Source organism: Oncorhynchus nerka, linkage group LG27 (genome assembly GCF_034236695.1).
Source record: "Oncorhynchus nerka isolate Pitt River linkage group LG27, Oner_Uvic_2.0, whole genome shotgun sequence".
In the NCBI taxonomy this organism is placed as follows: domain Eukaryota; kingdom Metazoa; phylum Chordata; class Actinopteri; order Salmoniformes; family Salmonidae; genus Oncorhynchus; species Oncorhynchus nerka.
The window spans coordinates 77,495,470-77,510,978 of record NC_088422.1 but is presented as its reverse complement, the minus strand read 5'-3'; the positions used below and the strand labels follow the sequence as shown (position 1 = coordinate 77,510,978).

General features: G+C 44.8%; 1 protein-coding gene across 1 annotated transcript in view; it reads right to left on the bottom strand.

Moving 5' to 3' along the window:
- LOC115112462 (collagen and calcium-binding EGF domain-containing protein 1-like) overlaps window positions 1-10,623 on the bottom strand; it is a 23,981-nt gene extending 13,358 nt beyond the window's left edge. Inside the window, exons 1-2 of the mRNA XM_029639544.2 lie at window positions 10,142-10,623; window positions 8,906-8,986 (exon numbers count right to left, since the gene is read on the bottom strand). Of these exons, the coding sequence (XP_029495404.1) occupies window positions 8,906-8,986; window positions 10,142-10,257 (197 nt within the window). The 5' untranslated portion in view covers window positions 10,258-10,623. The remainder of the gene's footprint in view (window positions 1-8,905; window positions 8,987-10,141) is intronic.
- Window positions 10,624-15,509: the final 4,886 nt, after the last annotated feature.

The following is a 15,509-nucleotide window of genomic DNA, read 5'->3' as shown; positions in this document are numbered from 1 at the left end:
CCTTGGCTGAAGATAGTAACCCTGTCAGAACCTTAGTGGAGCACAGCGTGGGGTTCAGACCTGACTGGATACACACACACACACACACACACACACGTGCGCATCTGGTCCTCGTTACTGCTTCGGAGCCTGTTGCTCCGGACCTAAATCACTTCGTCTCTATGTGTTTCCTGACATGACTTGTTTTTGCACCTAAACTCTCAGTTGATTGTTGATCACCTTAGTGTCAGTGATTGACTGACAGACAGGGCTTACCAGGGTAGGTATGATGTATGTGTTATAGAGTCACATGTTTTATGGCTTGTAAGGGGAGACCTCTCAGTGCCCTGGCCAGCGAATCACAGGGGGGCTTAGTAGAGTTCAGCTCTGCACCCCAGTCACACACACACACACACACACACACACACACACACACACACACACACACACACACACACACACACACACACACATTGTGTGGACACATTGTGTGGACACATTGTGTGGACATTGCAGGTCTGCTTCCTCTGACCTGCTTTAATGATAAAACCAGAGAGCACATAAGAGAGACAGGACTGTGAGAGCGTGGTTCAGTATGTTCTGATTCTCTCCGCCCCCTCCCTCCTTTCTCGCTCTCCTTTCTCCCCCCTCGCTCCTGTGCTGCCTCCCTCTTTATTCTTCCACGGTGAGCTCAGAGGCCGGATGGTTTCCAGTCCTTACAGCAGGCAGCCACGTGTACTACAACTATGTTGTTAGAGAGAGAGAGAGAGAGAGAGAGAGAGAGAGAGAGAGAGAAAGAGAGAGTGGTACGGTTCCACCACATCAACTGGACTACGGGGCACCAATTGCAGCAGAATACAGAGGTTCATAAAAGCCAGAGCTCTGACCTATAGAGCTTCCCGCCCTCCTGTGATTTCTCCTTCCTGGTGCTTTTTATACACCTTGATGTGGTTGTCCAGGCAAGCCTTGGAAAACCTTTTCCCCTCCTTCACTCTCCTCCTTCTCTCCCCCTGTTCCCCCTGCCATGCGTGTCACAGACTTGTTTACAGCCGGCCCCACCGCGGCCTGTCGACATGTAGGGACTGTAGGGGGGAGCAGAGCGGTGACGGAGGGAGTACGGAGCCCACAGAGAGAACACTACAGAGGTGAGAACCAAGTCTAATGCAGTAAATCCACAAGGAAACAAATAAAGAGAGAGAGATGAGAGGGAGCGTAACACTCAGGAGGTAGTAGCTACAGTACGTAGTACATACGCTCTGGGCCTGCATGCACTCCAGGCATCTCCTGCACTATCAGCTGTCAGAGCCTAGGACACATGCACACACGAAAACTCAACTGACACACACATTATCACTCACTACGTACTCTTTAACACCAGGGAGGACACACACATTGCACTCAGAGAAAGAGGAAAGGAGAGGAGACGAGGGGAATGCAGCCAGTGTGAGTAGCCTGAGTGTTGTTCACTCTGGCCTGGAGAGGTCCCAGACAGACTCTCCATGTCTCTGCTCAGTGTTATCTCAGGGTTTAATGGCTGAAACTCTACACATCTCTCTGAGGGACAATGACATCCGAGACCCTCTCCCTGGCATCACCATCAACCCCTATCCCCGAGGAGGCCTGAGCCTGGACTCTCTCTCTCCCTGTCAAATCTTCATCTTTCAAGACTAAGGCAGAGTCACAGTTAAAAGAGAAACGCTGTGTTGTGTGGAAGGGCAGATTGTGACCAGGCATGGAGCGGAGTCTGTCTTACTAATGAACACAGACCACTTGAAAGAAAAGCGGTTGAAAAAAAGGGGAAAGGGGTTGCTCAGACTAGGCATGGAGCGGAGTCTGTCTTACTAATGAACACTTGAAAGACAAGCGGTTGACACACAGGGGAAAGGGGTTGCTCAGACTAGGCATTTCAAATCAAATCAAATTCTATTTGTCACATACACATGGTTAGCAGATGTTAATGTGAGTGTAGTGAAATGCTTGTGCTTCTAGTTCTGACCATGCAGTAATATCCAACGAGTAATCTAACCTAACAATTTCACAACAACTACCTTATACACACAAGTGTAAAGGAATGAATAAGAATATGTACATAAAAAATATATATGAATGCGTGATGGTATAGAACAAGATGCAGTAGATGGTATACAGTAGATGGTATAGAGTACAGTTTATGTATATGAGATGAGTAATGTAGGGTATGTAAACATGTGAAAGTGGCATTGTTTAAAGTGGCTAGTGATACATGTTTTACATCAAGATGGCAAGATGCAGTAGATGGCATAGAGTACAGTATATACATATGTATGAGATGAGTAGGGTATGTAAACATTATATGAAGTGGCATTGTTTAAAGTGGCTAGTGATACATTTATTACATCAATTTTTCCATAATTAAAGTAGCTGGAGTTGAGTCAGTATGTTGGCAGCAGCCACTCAATGTTAGTGATGGCTGTTTAACAGTCTGATGGCCTTGAGATAGAAGCTGTTTTTCAGTCTCTCGGTCCCTGCTTTGATGCACCTGTTCTGACCTCGCCTTCTGAATGATAGCGGGGTGAACAGGCAGTGGCTCGGTGGTTGGTGTCCTTGATGATCTTTTTGGCCTTCCTGTGACATGGTGTAGGTGTCCTGGAGGGCAGACCTCCCCTGGTGGTGCGTTGTGCAGACCTCACTACCCTCTGGAAAGCCTTCCGGTTATGGGCGGAGCAGTTGCCGTACCAGGCGGTGATACAGCCCGACAGGATGCTCTCGATTGTGCATCTGTAAAAGTATGTGAGTGCTTTTGGTGACAAGCCAAATTTCTTCAGCCTCCAGCCTTCTTCAGCCTCCTCTCCACTACTGTCCCGTCGATGTGGATAGGGGGGTGCTCCCTCTGCTGTTTCCTGAAGTCCACGATCATCTCCTTTGTTTTGTTGACGTTGAGTGTGAGGTTATTTTCCTGACACCACACTCCGAGGGCCCTCACCTCCTCCCTGTAGGCTGTCTCGTTGTTGTTGGTAATCAAGCCTACCACTGTAATGTTGTCTGCAAACTTGATGATTGAGTTGGAGGCGTGCATGTCCACGCAGTCGTGGGTGAACAGGGAGTACAGGAGAGGGCTGAAAACGCACCCTTGTGGGGCCCCAGTGTTGAGGATCAGCGGGCTGGAGATGTTGTTAATGTAATGTAATGTAATGTAATGTTACCTACCCTCACCACCTGGGGGCGGCCCACCAGGAGGTCCAGGACCCAGTTGCACAGGACGGGGTCGAGACCCAGGGTCTCGAGCTTGATGATGAGTTTGGAGGGTACTATGGTGTTAAATGCTGAGCTGTAGTCGATGAACAGCATTCTCACGTAGGTATTCCTCTTGTCCAGATGGGTTAGGGCAGTGTGCAGTGTGATTGCGATTTCGTCGTCTGTGGACCTATTGGGGCGGTAAGCAAATTGGAGTGGGTCTAGGGTGTCAGGTAGGGTGGAGGTGGTGTGGTCCTTGACTAGTCTCTCAAAGCACTTCATGATGACGGAAGTGAGTGCTACGGGGTGGTAGTCATTTAGCTCAGTTACCTTAGCTTTCTTGGGAACAGGAACAATGGTGACCCTCTTGAAGCATGTTGGAACAGCAGACTGGGATAAGGATGGATTAAATATGTCCGTAAACACACCAGCCAGCTGGTCTGCACATGCTCTGAGGACGCGGCTGGGGATGCCGTCTGGGCCTGCAGCCTTGCAAGCTTTTAAATGTTTTACTCATGTCGGCTGCAGTGAAGGAGAGCCCGCAGGTTTTGGTAGCGGGACGTGTCAGTGGCACTGTATTGTCCTCAAAGTGAGCAAATAAGTTGTTTAGTCTATTTGGGAGCAAGACATCCTGGTCCGTGACGGGGCTGGTTTTCCTTTTATAGTCCGTGATTGACTGTAGGCCCTGCCACATATCTATTGTGTCTGAGCCGTTGAATTGCGACTCTACTTAGTCTCTATACTGACGCTTAGCTTGTTTAATTGCCTTGTGGAGGGAATAGCTACACTGTTTGTATTCAGTCATGTTTCTGGTCACCTTGCCCTGATTAAAAGCAGTTGTCGTGATTTCAGTTTTGCGCGATTTCAGTTTTGCATCAACCCACGGTTTCTGGTTTGGGAATGTTTTAATGCACGCTGTGGGTACGACATCGCCGATGCACTTGCTAATAAACCCACTCACCGAATCAGCATATTCATCAATGTTGTTGTTCGACGCAGTGCGGAACATATCCCAGTTCAATGTGATCGAAGCAATCTTGAAGCGTGGAATCCGATTGGTCGGACCAGCGTTGGACAGATGTGAGTGTGGGAGCTTCCTGTTTTAGTTTCTGTCTATAGGCTGGGAGTAACAAAATGGAGTCGTGGTCAGCTTTTCCGAAAGGAGGGCGGGGAAGGGCCTTATATGCGTTGCGGAAGTTAGAATAACAATGATATAGGGTTTTGCCAGCCCTGGTTGTGCAATCGATATGCTGATAGAATTTAGTGAGCCTTGTTTTCAGATTAGCCTTGTTAAAATCCCCAGCTACAAAAAATGCAGCCTCAAGATATGTGGTTTCCAGTTTACATAGAGTTAAATGAAGTTTTTTCAGGGCCGTCGATGTGTCACGTTTTATGGCTTGTAAGGGGAGACCTCTCAGTGCCCTGACCAGCGAATCACAGGGGGGCTTAGTAGAGTTCAGCTCTGCTTGGGGGGGAATATACACAACTGTGATTATGATCGAAGAGAATTCTCTAGGTAGATAATGCAGTCGGCATTTGATGGGGAGGAATTCTAAGTCAGGTGAACAGAAGGACTTGAGTTCCTGTATGTTGTTGTGATCACACCACGTCTCGTTAATCATAAGGCACACCCCCCCGCCCCTCTTCATACCAGAAAGATGTTTGTTTCTGTCGGCGCGATGCGTAAAGAAACCAGCTGGCTGTACCGACTCCGATAGCGTGTCTCGAGTGAGACATGTTTCCGTGAAACAAAGAACTTTACAATCTCTGATGTCTCTCTGGAAGGCAACCCATGCTCAGATTTTGTCTACCTTGTTGTCAAGAGACTGGACATTGGTGAGTAGTATGATCGGGAGCGGTGCGCGATGTGCCCGTCTACGGAGCCTGACCAGAAGACTGCTCCGTCTGGTCTGTCGGAAGTCGTCAGAACCCTGTTCACAGAGGCATATGATTGGGTACAGAGCCCACCCTGTATATTGAGTTAAGACAGCCGGGTTTAACTGGGGTTTACAGAGGAAATCTAGTGGTCGGGCAGGAATGAACTGAATATTATGTCAATTCTTGCGATTTCTTCGAGAGGTTTGATGAGTGTGTGGCAGGCAGGCCCAGTGAATGACTGAGTTCACAACAGTTCACTTCAGAGTATCCCCACTCAGGCCCAGACATGACAAGATGGATGGGACATTTAGAAAAAAATCATGTTCATAAGTGATTCAAAAGAGAAATTATCATATCTTGGACCCCAGCAAGAACATTTCACTGATACCAATGCAGCCCAAAGCCGTTTTGACTAAGCCAGTAGATATGTCTGGAAGCAAACTAGACAAACATTAACAGTAACCACATTATCATGTGAGTAAAGTCATACCGTATAGAAAAAAATCTCAGGAAGTGGAAACATTAAGTTTTGGTACAATTTTATAAATGCCGACAGATCATTTGTTCATTCGACATGTTGGGATCTTTTTGTGTCTGTAAAATGTATTATGCGAGAAATGGTGGTGGAAACGACTTGTGCAAATACTGATATAATAACCATCATATCAAAGTAAACTTGGAGTCACATGATGATGTGGTGTGTGGTCCATGTAGTTTATTAGGCTACAGAGGAAATAAGTTTTGATGAACTTCACAGGTTGATGAAAGTCCACTGTGATGAGCTTGATGCTCCTTTCCAATAAATATTGAGGGTCTTATTCTGGTGACATTATGATCTTTGATTGACTGTCGTTTGACAACAACAAAAATTCCTCCTCTTATCCATAACAATGTCATTATGTAGACTAGGCTACCCAGTACCCGCATAGCCTAGCCACACTGTATCTGCGAGCTGTTGGCTAGTGTGTGTGTGTGTGTGGGGGGGGGGGGGGGGGGCGCTATACCACATCCCCAAATACTTGCCCTCTTCCCAGTGGGACCAGTCTTACCACTGTATTACAACAACAGATTGGACTAGCAGGGAAGTGAAAACAGACCCTTAACCTTCTATACCCGAATCCCAACATACAGTGTATTAGGAAAAGTATTCAGACCCCTTGACTTTTTCCACATTTTGTTACGTTACAGCCTTATTCTAAAATAGATTAAATCGTTTCCCCCCTAATCAATCTACACAGAATACCCCATAATGACAAAGCAAAAACAGGTTTTTAGAAAAATGTATAAAAGATATAAAACAGAAATATCACATTTACATAAGTATTCAGACCCTTTACTCAGTACATTGTTGAAGCACCTTTGGCATTGATTACAGCCTCAAGTCAACTTGGGTATGATGCTACAAGCTTCACACATCTGAATTTGGGGAGTTCTCCCATTTTTCTCTGCAGACACTCTCAAGCTCTGTCAGGTTGGATGGGGAGCGTTGCTGCACAGCCATTTTCAGGTCTCTCCAGAGATATTAGATCGGGTTCAAGTCCGGGCTATGGCTGGGCCACTCAAGGACATTCAGAGACTCGAAGCCACTCCAGCGTTGTCTGGGCTGTGTGCTTAGGGACGTTGTCCTGTTGGAAGGTGAACCTTCACCCCAGTCTGAGGTCCAGAGCGCTCTAGAGCAGGTTTTCTTCAAGGATCTCTCTGTACTTTGAATCGTTCATCTTTCCCTCGAGCCTGACTAGTCTCCCAGTCCCTGCCGCTGAAAACATCCCCACAGAATGATGCTGCCACCAACATGCTTCACCATAGGGGTGTTGCCAGATTTATTCCAGACGTGACACTTGGAATTCAGGCCAAAGAATTCAATCTGGGTGCCCTTTGGTGCCTTTTTGGAAAACTCCAAGTGGGCTGTCATGTGCCTTTTACTGAGGAGTGGCTTCCGTCTGGCCACTCTACCATAAAGGCCTGATTGGTAGAGTGCTGCAGAGATAGTTGTCCTTCTGGAAGGTTCTCTCATCTCCACAGAGGAACTCTGGAGCTCTGTCAGAGTGACCATCAGGTTTTTGGTCACCTCCCTGACCAAGGCTCTTCTCCCCCAATTAGGAAGAGTTTTGGTGGTTCCAAACTTCCTCCATTTAAGAATCATGGAAGCCACTGTGTTCTTGGGTACCTTCAATGCTGCATAAATGTTTTGGCACCCTACCCCAGATCTGTGCCTCGACACAATCCTGTCTCGGAGCTCTACGGACAATTCCTTCGACCTCATGGCTTGTTTTTTTTCTTCTGACATGCACTGTCAACTGTGGGACCTTATATAGACAGGGGTGTGCCTTTCCAAATCATGTCCAATCAACTGAATTTACCACAGGTGGAGTCCAATCAAGTTGTAGAAACATCTCAAGGATAATCAATGGAAACAGGATGCACCTGAGCTCAGTTTCAAGTCTCATAGCAAAGGGTCTGAATACTTATGTCACTAAAACCTGTTTTCGCTTTGTCATTATGGGGTGTTGTATGTAGATTGAGGAAAAACCTTTTTTAAACAATTTGTGGAGAGAGAGAGAGAGAGAGAGAGAGAGAGAGAGAGAGAGAGAGAGAGAGAAAATACATCTCATTGGCTCTTTGTTTCTAGTGGCTGTGTGGGTTTGCTGCCCGACACCACAATAACCCAGTGTAATTGTGCTAACCCCAACCACAGAGATATGGGAAAGCCTGCAGGCTGCCAGGACTCACTGAGCTATATGGTTAACTCACTCTGCTTGCACGGTTAGGCAGACCAGACAGAATCATTTTCATGCATGGCCATCCTCAAAATGCTATTTTACAGCCTGAGGCAGTCCTTACCACGCTTCCCTGGGAGACATGGCAGGAAAAACTAGAAAACTAGCTAAAACTCCACCACCACCACCACACACATCTCGTCTGGACCCAAGAATCAAATGAGACAACTTCTATTGCTGTGGTATAACCTTGACAGTACACAGATCATATGCTTCGGACTTAAACCAGATCTGCAGACTGGGGGATTCTGTGTGTGTGTGTGTGTGTGTGTGTGTGTGTGTGTGTGTGTGTGTGTGTGTGTGTGTGTGTGTGTACATTCCGTGTTGGTAGATGGGGATTGTTTTTGAACGGACCACCCTATTTCGTCTCGTCACTATATCGGCATCGAACACATCGCCCTCCCTAGGAGAGTGGGTGACCTTCACAATTTATTGTTAAAATGATGGACCATCTGGATCTTTCATTTAAAGGCCCTCGCTCCCTTCAGTCTCAACATAGAGTTTGATCTGAAGCCATTCCTGTGATTGTGTTTTTGTTATCCATTGTAAATAAAGTGATTGTAAGCTTATATGATGTAGCCTAATTGTATCTATGATCGTATGTTATCCATTCATGCTTTTTTACATGTTCTATTGATATTTGAAAAATTGTCCAATGAAATCATGCCACACCCGGCCATGATTACTGACACCTGTGTGTGTTCTTTGAAACAATATCAATTAGTGACCCGCAGTGTTTGTCATTAAACCCTGATGAAGACAGATTGGCTGTCGAAACGTTGCTATTAAATTATTTCATCTGAGCTCCTAGAGCAGCATTCCCCAAACGTGGTCCTGGGGACCCCAAGGGGTGCATGTTTTGGGTTTTGCCATAACACTACACAGCTGATTCAAATGATCAATGCTTGATTATTAGTTGATTATTTGAATCAGCTGTGTAGTGTTGGGGATAAAACCAAAATGTGCACCCCTTGGGGTCCAGAGGACTGAGTTTGGGAAAGCCTGTCCTGGAGTGTGCGGGGCTCTCCTTTTCTTTTTAAAGGATGGGACATTCTTACCTGAGACAGGTGCCATCCGTGCCCCTTGCTGTAATACAGGGGTACTCCACTGTCACTACCTTGTTTTCTGGACACTCCTCCCTTTACAAAGCCATGAGAAAGGAGACAAGAGAGATAAGTGTATTGGTAACAATGTTGGTAACAATGTTGGCAACAATTAAATTGGCAGTTATTTCATAGTGGAAATTTAGTGGAAATTTCCTTTCAAAGCAGTTCCCAAGCATTATGGCTACTGTAGTACATCATGCTTCAATACATAATCACAATTCTATGGCAGCAACTATTGTATGTGAAGCAGTAAGAACATTTCAAAATGAAAGTAATAAAGACAACTGATTGTGCCATGCAGTGGCCAGCATATGATTGCAAGAGAAACGTTTGTTAAATAACCCTGCAAAGAGGTGCATTTATCATCAGGCTTTGGATGATTTAAAGCAGGTGTGTAGTGCTAATACAAAAACCAAAATGTGCACCCCCTCAGGGTCCCCAGGACCAGGATTAAGAAACACAATAACTCGTTTGAAAATACAGATGTCTGTCACAAAGACATTTTCTTGGAAAAGTAAAGTAAAATAATAATATCATGAAATCGTTTACAACTGGAATAATGAACTAAGAGGTAATATCACAGTATTAAATGATCATTTCTGAGCAAAATTAGTTCTTCTGGTCTATACTTTGCCCACTTCATTCAAACTATTGTATGTAGGCTATGAACTCCCTCTCCCTGGTCCAGACCTCTCTATGTGCACCTTAATAACCTATGTCACGCTATGGGCAGAATTTACAGTTGGCATTGAGTGATTCCGATAACTACTCCTCTGTATTTGCGTGATCTCATTCAATATTCCAATCCCATCACAACAGCCTTTTACTTGCGGACGCACGGATCATTGGGTATGTAGGCGTGATGAGTTGAGCAACGTGGTGGTCTTTCTTTGACTGATTGTCGAAGTTTTTCAACATCAAAGTGTTGTTTTGATTGTTTCTCACACATCACAAATTAATATTAAATTCAGTTACGTTTCGGTCTAAATAGCACACTCATCACCATGTCCAACTGGATAGCAAGTTACTGGGCAGTTTTATTAACTCCCTACCAATCGTTCACTTGAATTTACATGCACTTTTCTTAAGCTTTGATCGGGTGTCCTATATTTAATTTAATTTTCTGATAGGAAATAACAGACTGATATCTTCAACGTTCCTTCACAAATGCGCGGACTATCAACTTACCCTGAAGTGAGCACTGCAAATCTTGTTTTTATTGAAGAACTGGCACCACAATCCCAAATAAAAACAACGCAGATGGCACCAAATGGTAAGAGTGTTGCAGCGCAAAGCTGACCCATGTCCCTGGCGAGCTCCGTGACAGCCTTGTTAATATTTTCTTGGTGCCTCGAAAACGAAGACTGCCCTACTTCAAAACAGCTATATGTTTTAATTTATCAATGTCGCACATGTACTGATTTAAAGCTAACATCAGTTATAATTATACTCAGAGGTCAAACACGTGAGACCCTGCACATTAATTACTACACTCAAAACTTCCTCGCGGTACTGTAGTGCGTCAGAGTCCTGTCCCAACTGTTGCGCACTGAATCAGACCCCCTCGAGCGATTCTGGACGAGTTTATAGACAGACATGCGCCGTGATGAGCGCGATTCCTCTCACTAATCCCCAGCGGAACTACATTCCTGTATTCCTGGTTTTTAAAAACTGACTTTGACGAAAAGGAAACATTTAAGACACAGTTGAAAATACCTGTCGTCCTCTTGTGGAACGAACTCTCACCCAGAATAATTTCTCTAATTCCACATGAGCCTTTCTCTCATCCTCTCCTCCCTACACATTAGTGCATTGATTTAATTTGATTTAGGAAATACATATGAGGGGGAAGAGGTCAATGTTCTATGTAAAGAACAGAACCAATTTAGAGGAAATCGTTTAACTGATTGTTTCTTATTCTCCTCTCACCCTCTCTTTTATCAAGGACAATCTGTAGCATAACACATTTACTGATTGCTGAAATTAACTTTCCCACTTAAATTCACCCTATAAATTGTTGATATAGGCCCACTCCTCTTTAATCAATGTCCAGAAGATTATTGTTTAGACTTTTTACTCATGTTCATCTGCGTGTTGTATGCACTGTTGGCATACTGAAGTTATATGAAGTCCAATAAAGTCTGAAAAACATCATATCTTTTTATCATAATCGTGAAAAATACAAGCCTGTATTTGTAAAATATTTCTGTAATTCTAAATTAAAGCTGAATTAACAAGATAACTCTTCAGTTGCTCAGGCCCTAAAGCTGCCACTGTTTTCCTAATTAGATTTTATTGCTTTAAATTCAATCATCCTAAAACAGAGAAGCTGTTGTCACTGATGGAACTTTGTAGGGGACATCTTTAATATGTTTACACAACACAAGCTACTTTATTATTTTCAGATTCAGCTAGTAAAATATGATATAATCGCACATTTAAATGACTGGTAGACACATTTGATTGTTCGTTAGGTAAATCATCAACTGTTGACATTCCCTTGACAAATAATTTAGGAGATGCAATGCAATATTACCATATTTGTCTGTATGAGGGAAATATTGTGCTTCATTTTTTTGTGCTGCAGTGCTAGGATTGTTCTGGAATCTGGACAGTTTGCAAGGAGAGTGACTTGCATAGTTGAGCTCTGTCTCTGAAGAGGGTAAGGGTTAACCACATTGACAGGGCAAAGCAGACCACCAGTCACCCCAGTGGTCAGCCTAAAGTGCCAATGGTCAGTCAGTGTCAGTGGTGATGTTATGTAATGCTGTGTTCAGTTGACTTCTGTCCAGCCTCTCTGTATCGTTTCCTCTAGTGGATTTGTTGGCCACCAGTCAATTGCAACAGATGGTTTTATTCACCACAAACGAATCTGTCCTTCATACTCCCCTCCCACTTGCCTAACGCACTGAATGAAACTGCTTCCCTAGTCTCCTTTTGTTACGTTCCCACTAGAATCAAATAAATGTATCAAATATATAAAGAAGCATTATTAAAGAACCGCAGAGAAAAGCGATGGTATAAACTGCAGTCTCTAGTTCATTATGATGACCACAGAGCCCATGCTTACTCATGTTCCCACGGAATGGAGCTCTTCTCTTGGTTTACTTTGGTTTTGGGTTTGAGTTGGTGTTTGTCTATCTGCGTATATTGAAACCAGTATAAATGTGTTTTCCATTTCAGGCTGGGGCCACATACACAGCAGTGTTTTTACCTTACTGTCATATCTTCTGGGTGAAACAGTCCAGTCCTGAAATGTACTGTATGCAGTAAGAGATAATACTTTGACAATATGCCAGCTAGACTCTCTGTTTCTTTAGTAATGGTTCTCTGACTGTTGTAAGGAATGTATGTCTTCCCTGGTCATCTAGTCCATGGTTCCACATCACCAGAAAAAGAACATTGATAAACACCCTCTCTGGATCAAGTGGAGAAATACATCATATTATTGAGATGGGCCTCTTTCCACAGTCACTTTAGACAGCTATTTCACTCATCTATTTGATGTTTACTTGTTTCTGCCATTTATGCACTGGTGTAGCAACAGCTCCATCCAGAACTGTCATAGGATGAAATACAGCAGTTGAGATGTGTGAAGCAAGCAGGGCCTTGGCTGGAGGCTGGTCCCCCCTTTGTCTTGTATTGGTTGCAGTAACACATAGCAGTCTGTTTATCTATTTGAATTGTGTCAGTGTCACCTTAGAAACCCTGGAAGATAGTTTTCTCATGACTCCAGTACAGCAGTAAACGCCTGACAGATCCGACAGAGTATCACAGAGGTGATTTATCACATCTGGACGTTCAAAATAAATAAATCATGGAAATATGCTTTTTTTTTACCTGGACAAACTTTGGACAAATGTTTTTCTTTTGTTTTCAGATAAATCTGTATTTTATAAGACTGTCTGTCTGTACTGTACAGAAGCAATAAGAATGTCTCAGCCTCTCAAACTGAGCAGACTCTGACAGCAGAAAGATTTTTACATTGTTCTTTATTGGGCCTCATTGTTACATTTATGCATGACCTGAGGTTGAGGTACCATACGTGCTTTATTTCTCATGCGTCCTTTACAGCAGGGTTTTCCAAACTCAGTCCTGGGGCCCTGTAAGGGGTGCGTACTGGCGGCAGAGAAGTCAGGCGAAAACTGTTACAACAGTGCAGTTTAATAATAAAAATCACCGTAAACAGAACAATCAATACAATGGGTACAAAACCCTTCGCACACCAGAAAATAATGTGTACAAGCACTTACAATAAACAATTCCGGACAAGGACATGGGGGGGAACAGAGGGTTAAATACACAATATGTAATGATGGAATTGAAACTAGGTGCGTGGGAAGAGAAGACAAAACAAATGGAAAATGAAAAATGGATCAATGATGGCTAGAAGGCCGGCGATGCCCGAACAAGGAGAGGAACCAACTTCGGCGGAAGTCGTGACAGGCCCCCCTGAGTGCACATTTTAGTTTTTGTCCTAGAACTACACAGCTGATTCAAATAATCAACTCATCATCAAGCTTTGATTATTTGAATGAGCTTTGTAATGCTAGGTCAAAAGGTGCACACAGGGGGGCCCCAGGACTGAGTTTGGGAAATCCTGCTTTACAGCACTGGGACAAGGCAAGGACTTGTAAAAGAACAGGGGCATCAACTCCAGTTGTTTAATGAAATTCAAACTGCAAAAACTCTGATTTCTTATCGTGTTGATTTTCTGCTTCTAATAATGTCCAGAGGGTTGATCCTGCTGCCAGTGGAACTGATTTCTTTAGTACAATTTACAGATTTTGTCACATCAGCTCCTGCAACGCCCTCTACAACTCATCCTGTGTCTCCTTGACCTGCCGCCACTCCTCTAGTACTCTCTCCCCTCCCTCTCTCTCTGTGTGTTACTTCATCCCAGTCTCCTCATCTGAGTCTGCTCTTGGGTTGCCCGGTTCCACTCTGTGTAACAGATTTACAGACTTTTCCTCCCTCGTCCTGCTGTTTTTCAGCCCCATGACTCCCAGCTGTGTCTCCAGGCCTTCGCTCCTAACAGTAATTTATTGACACATCTCCTCTGCACGTGTATGGAGCTTGATAGGGGTCCTAAGTTCATTTCCATGCAGCCAAAAACCTGTTCATGTGATGAAATGCATGTTGTTCTTGGCGTACTAGAAGAGGAATGACACTAAGTCACTCTACTGTTGGTCCCTGTTACGGTTTTGGGTACACACCACTTCCAGTCTGTTACAGTATGTGTATTCTCTACATCCTGCTGCCTGGGCCTGAATGTAGGATCCACACCAGCAGATGGCCAGGCAGGGTGCTTGGGTTCCAGATGAAGTCTTAATCGTGTCAAAGCTCTTCCACCGCCTGCTGGGAGGCTCGGCTCTGTTCTATTCTGTCTCTGGGCTGGCTGCTGGCTGCTGGGAGGCTCGGCTCTGTTCTATTCTGTCTCTGGGCTGGCTGCTGGGAGGCTTGGCTCTGTTCTATTCTGTCTCTGGGCTGGCTGCTGGGAGGCTCGGCTCTGTTCTATTCTGTCTCTGGGCTGGATGCTGGCTGCTGGGAGGCTCGGCTCTGTTCTATTCTGTCTCTGGGCTGGCTGCTGGCTGCTGGGAGCACCTGTGGGAGCAGGGGAACTGTCCTCTCCAGCCTCCGCAAAAGTTGAAAGCCTCCAACATCTAATAAATCAGAGGAACATGGAGGTACATGGAGCGCACGCACACACAAACACACAAACAGAGAGAGCTGGTGGAGCCCCAGTCGTACCAAAAGGGTGGTATGGTGTGGGTAATCAAAGTGAACCATTAGACCCTCTCTCTTTTATGATAGCCTGGACATTCCTGGATGATAAGAGCAGGGAGTGGACTACACATCAAATGGAATGAGGTGATTAAAACAAGCCACTCAGAGAAGAGTAGGGAGACTTGAGAGGGAGACTGGGAGAGGGACTGGTGCTGAACCTACAGTACAGTAGCACCGGGGCCTGGCTGGTTGGCTGGTTGGTGCTGAGGTCTCACTTTGTGTGTGTGCAGTGACCAGTTGGGTTTAATCGAGCTGTGAAGCGGCTATGTCTGGAATGTCTCTCAACATGGCCGTGACCCCCCAGGGACGGACCAGGAGATTACTGTTCTCTACTTCTCCTCTGGTTCCTGCCTCAGACTGGGAGAGTCGAGAGAGAGCCTCAGAATTGGAGATGAACCAGCCACTGACTTCACACACTTACAGTAACTCACTGGTTACTATAGAGAGCAGCTGTGGAGCACTAAACCAGGGGATGGAGTATACTACGTTCTTATGTCCACACTAGCAAACCACTTAGAATGTATTGGGCATTCATTCTAAGTAGTGTGGTAGTGTGGATATTGGGACGTGCAGTATGATGGGACACATTGCTCAGACACTGTAGATAAGACAGAAAACAATAGCAAGTAATTGAAACCAGATCTGAAAAATGTTCTCCCCAGAGTTTAAAGAGCGAAGCGAGAGCAGAACATAGGCAGGGAGGCAATACTGAACCCCACCCCTCACTTAAAACTACTTCTGGCCTATTCTAATTGATGTTCCACTGAAG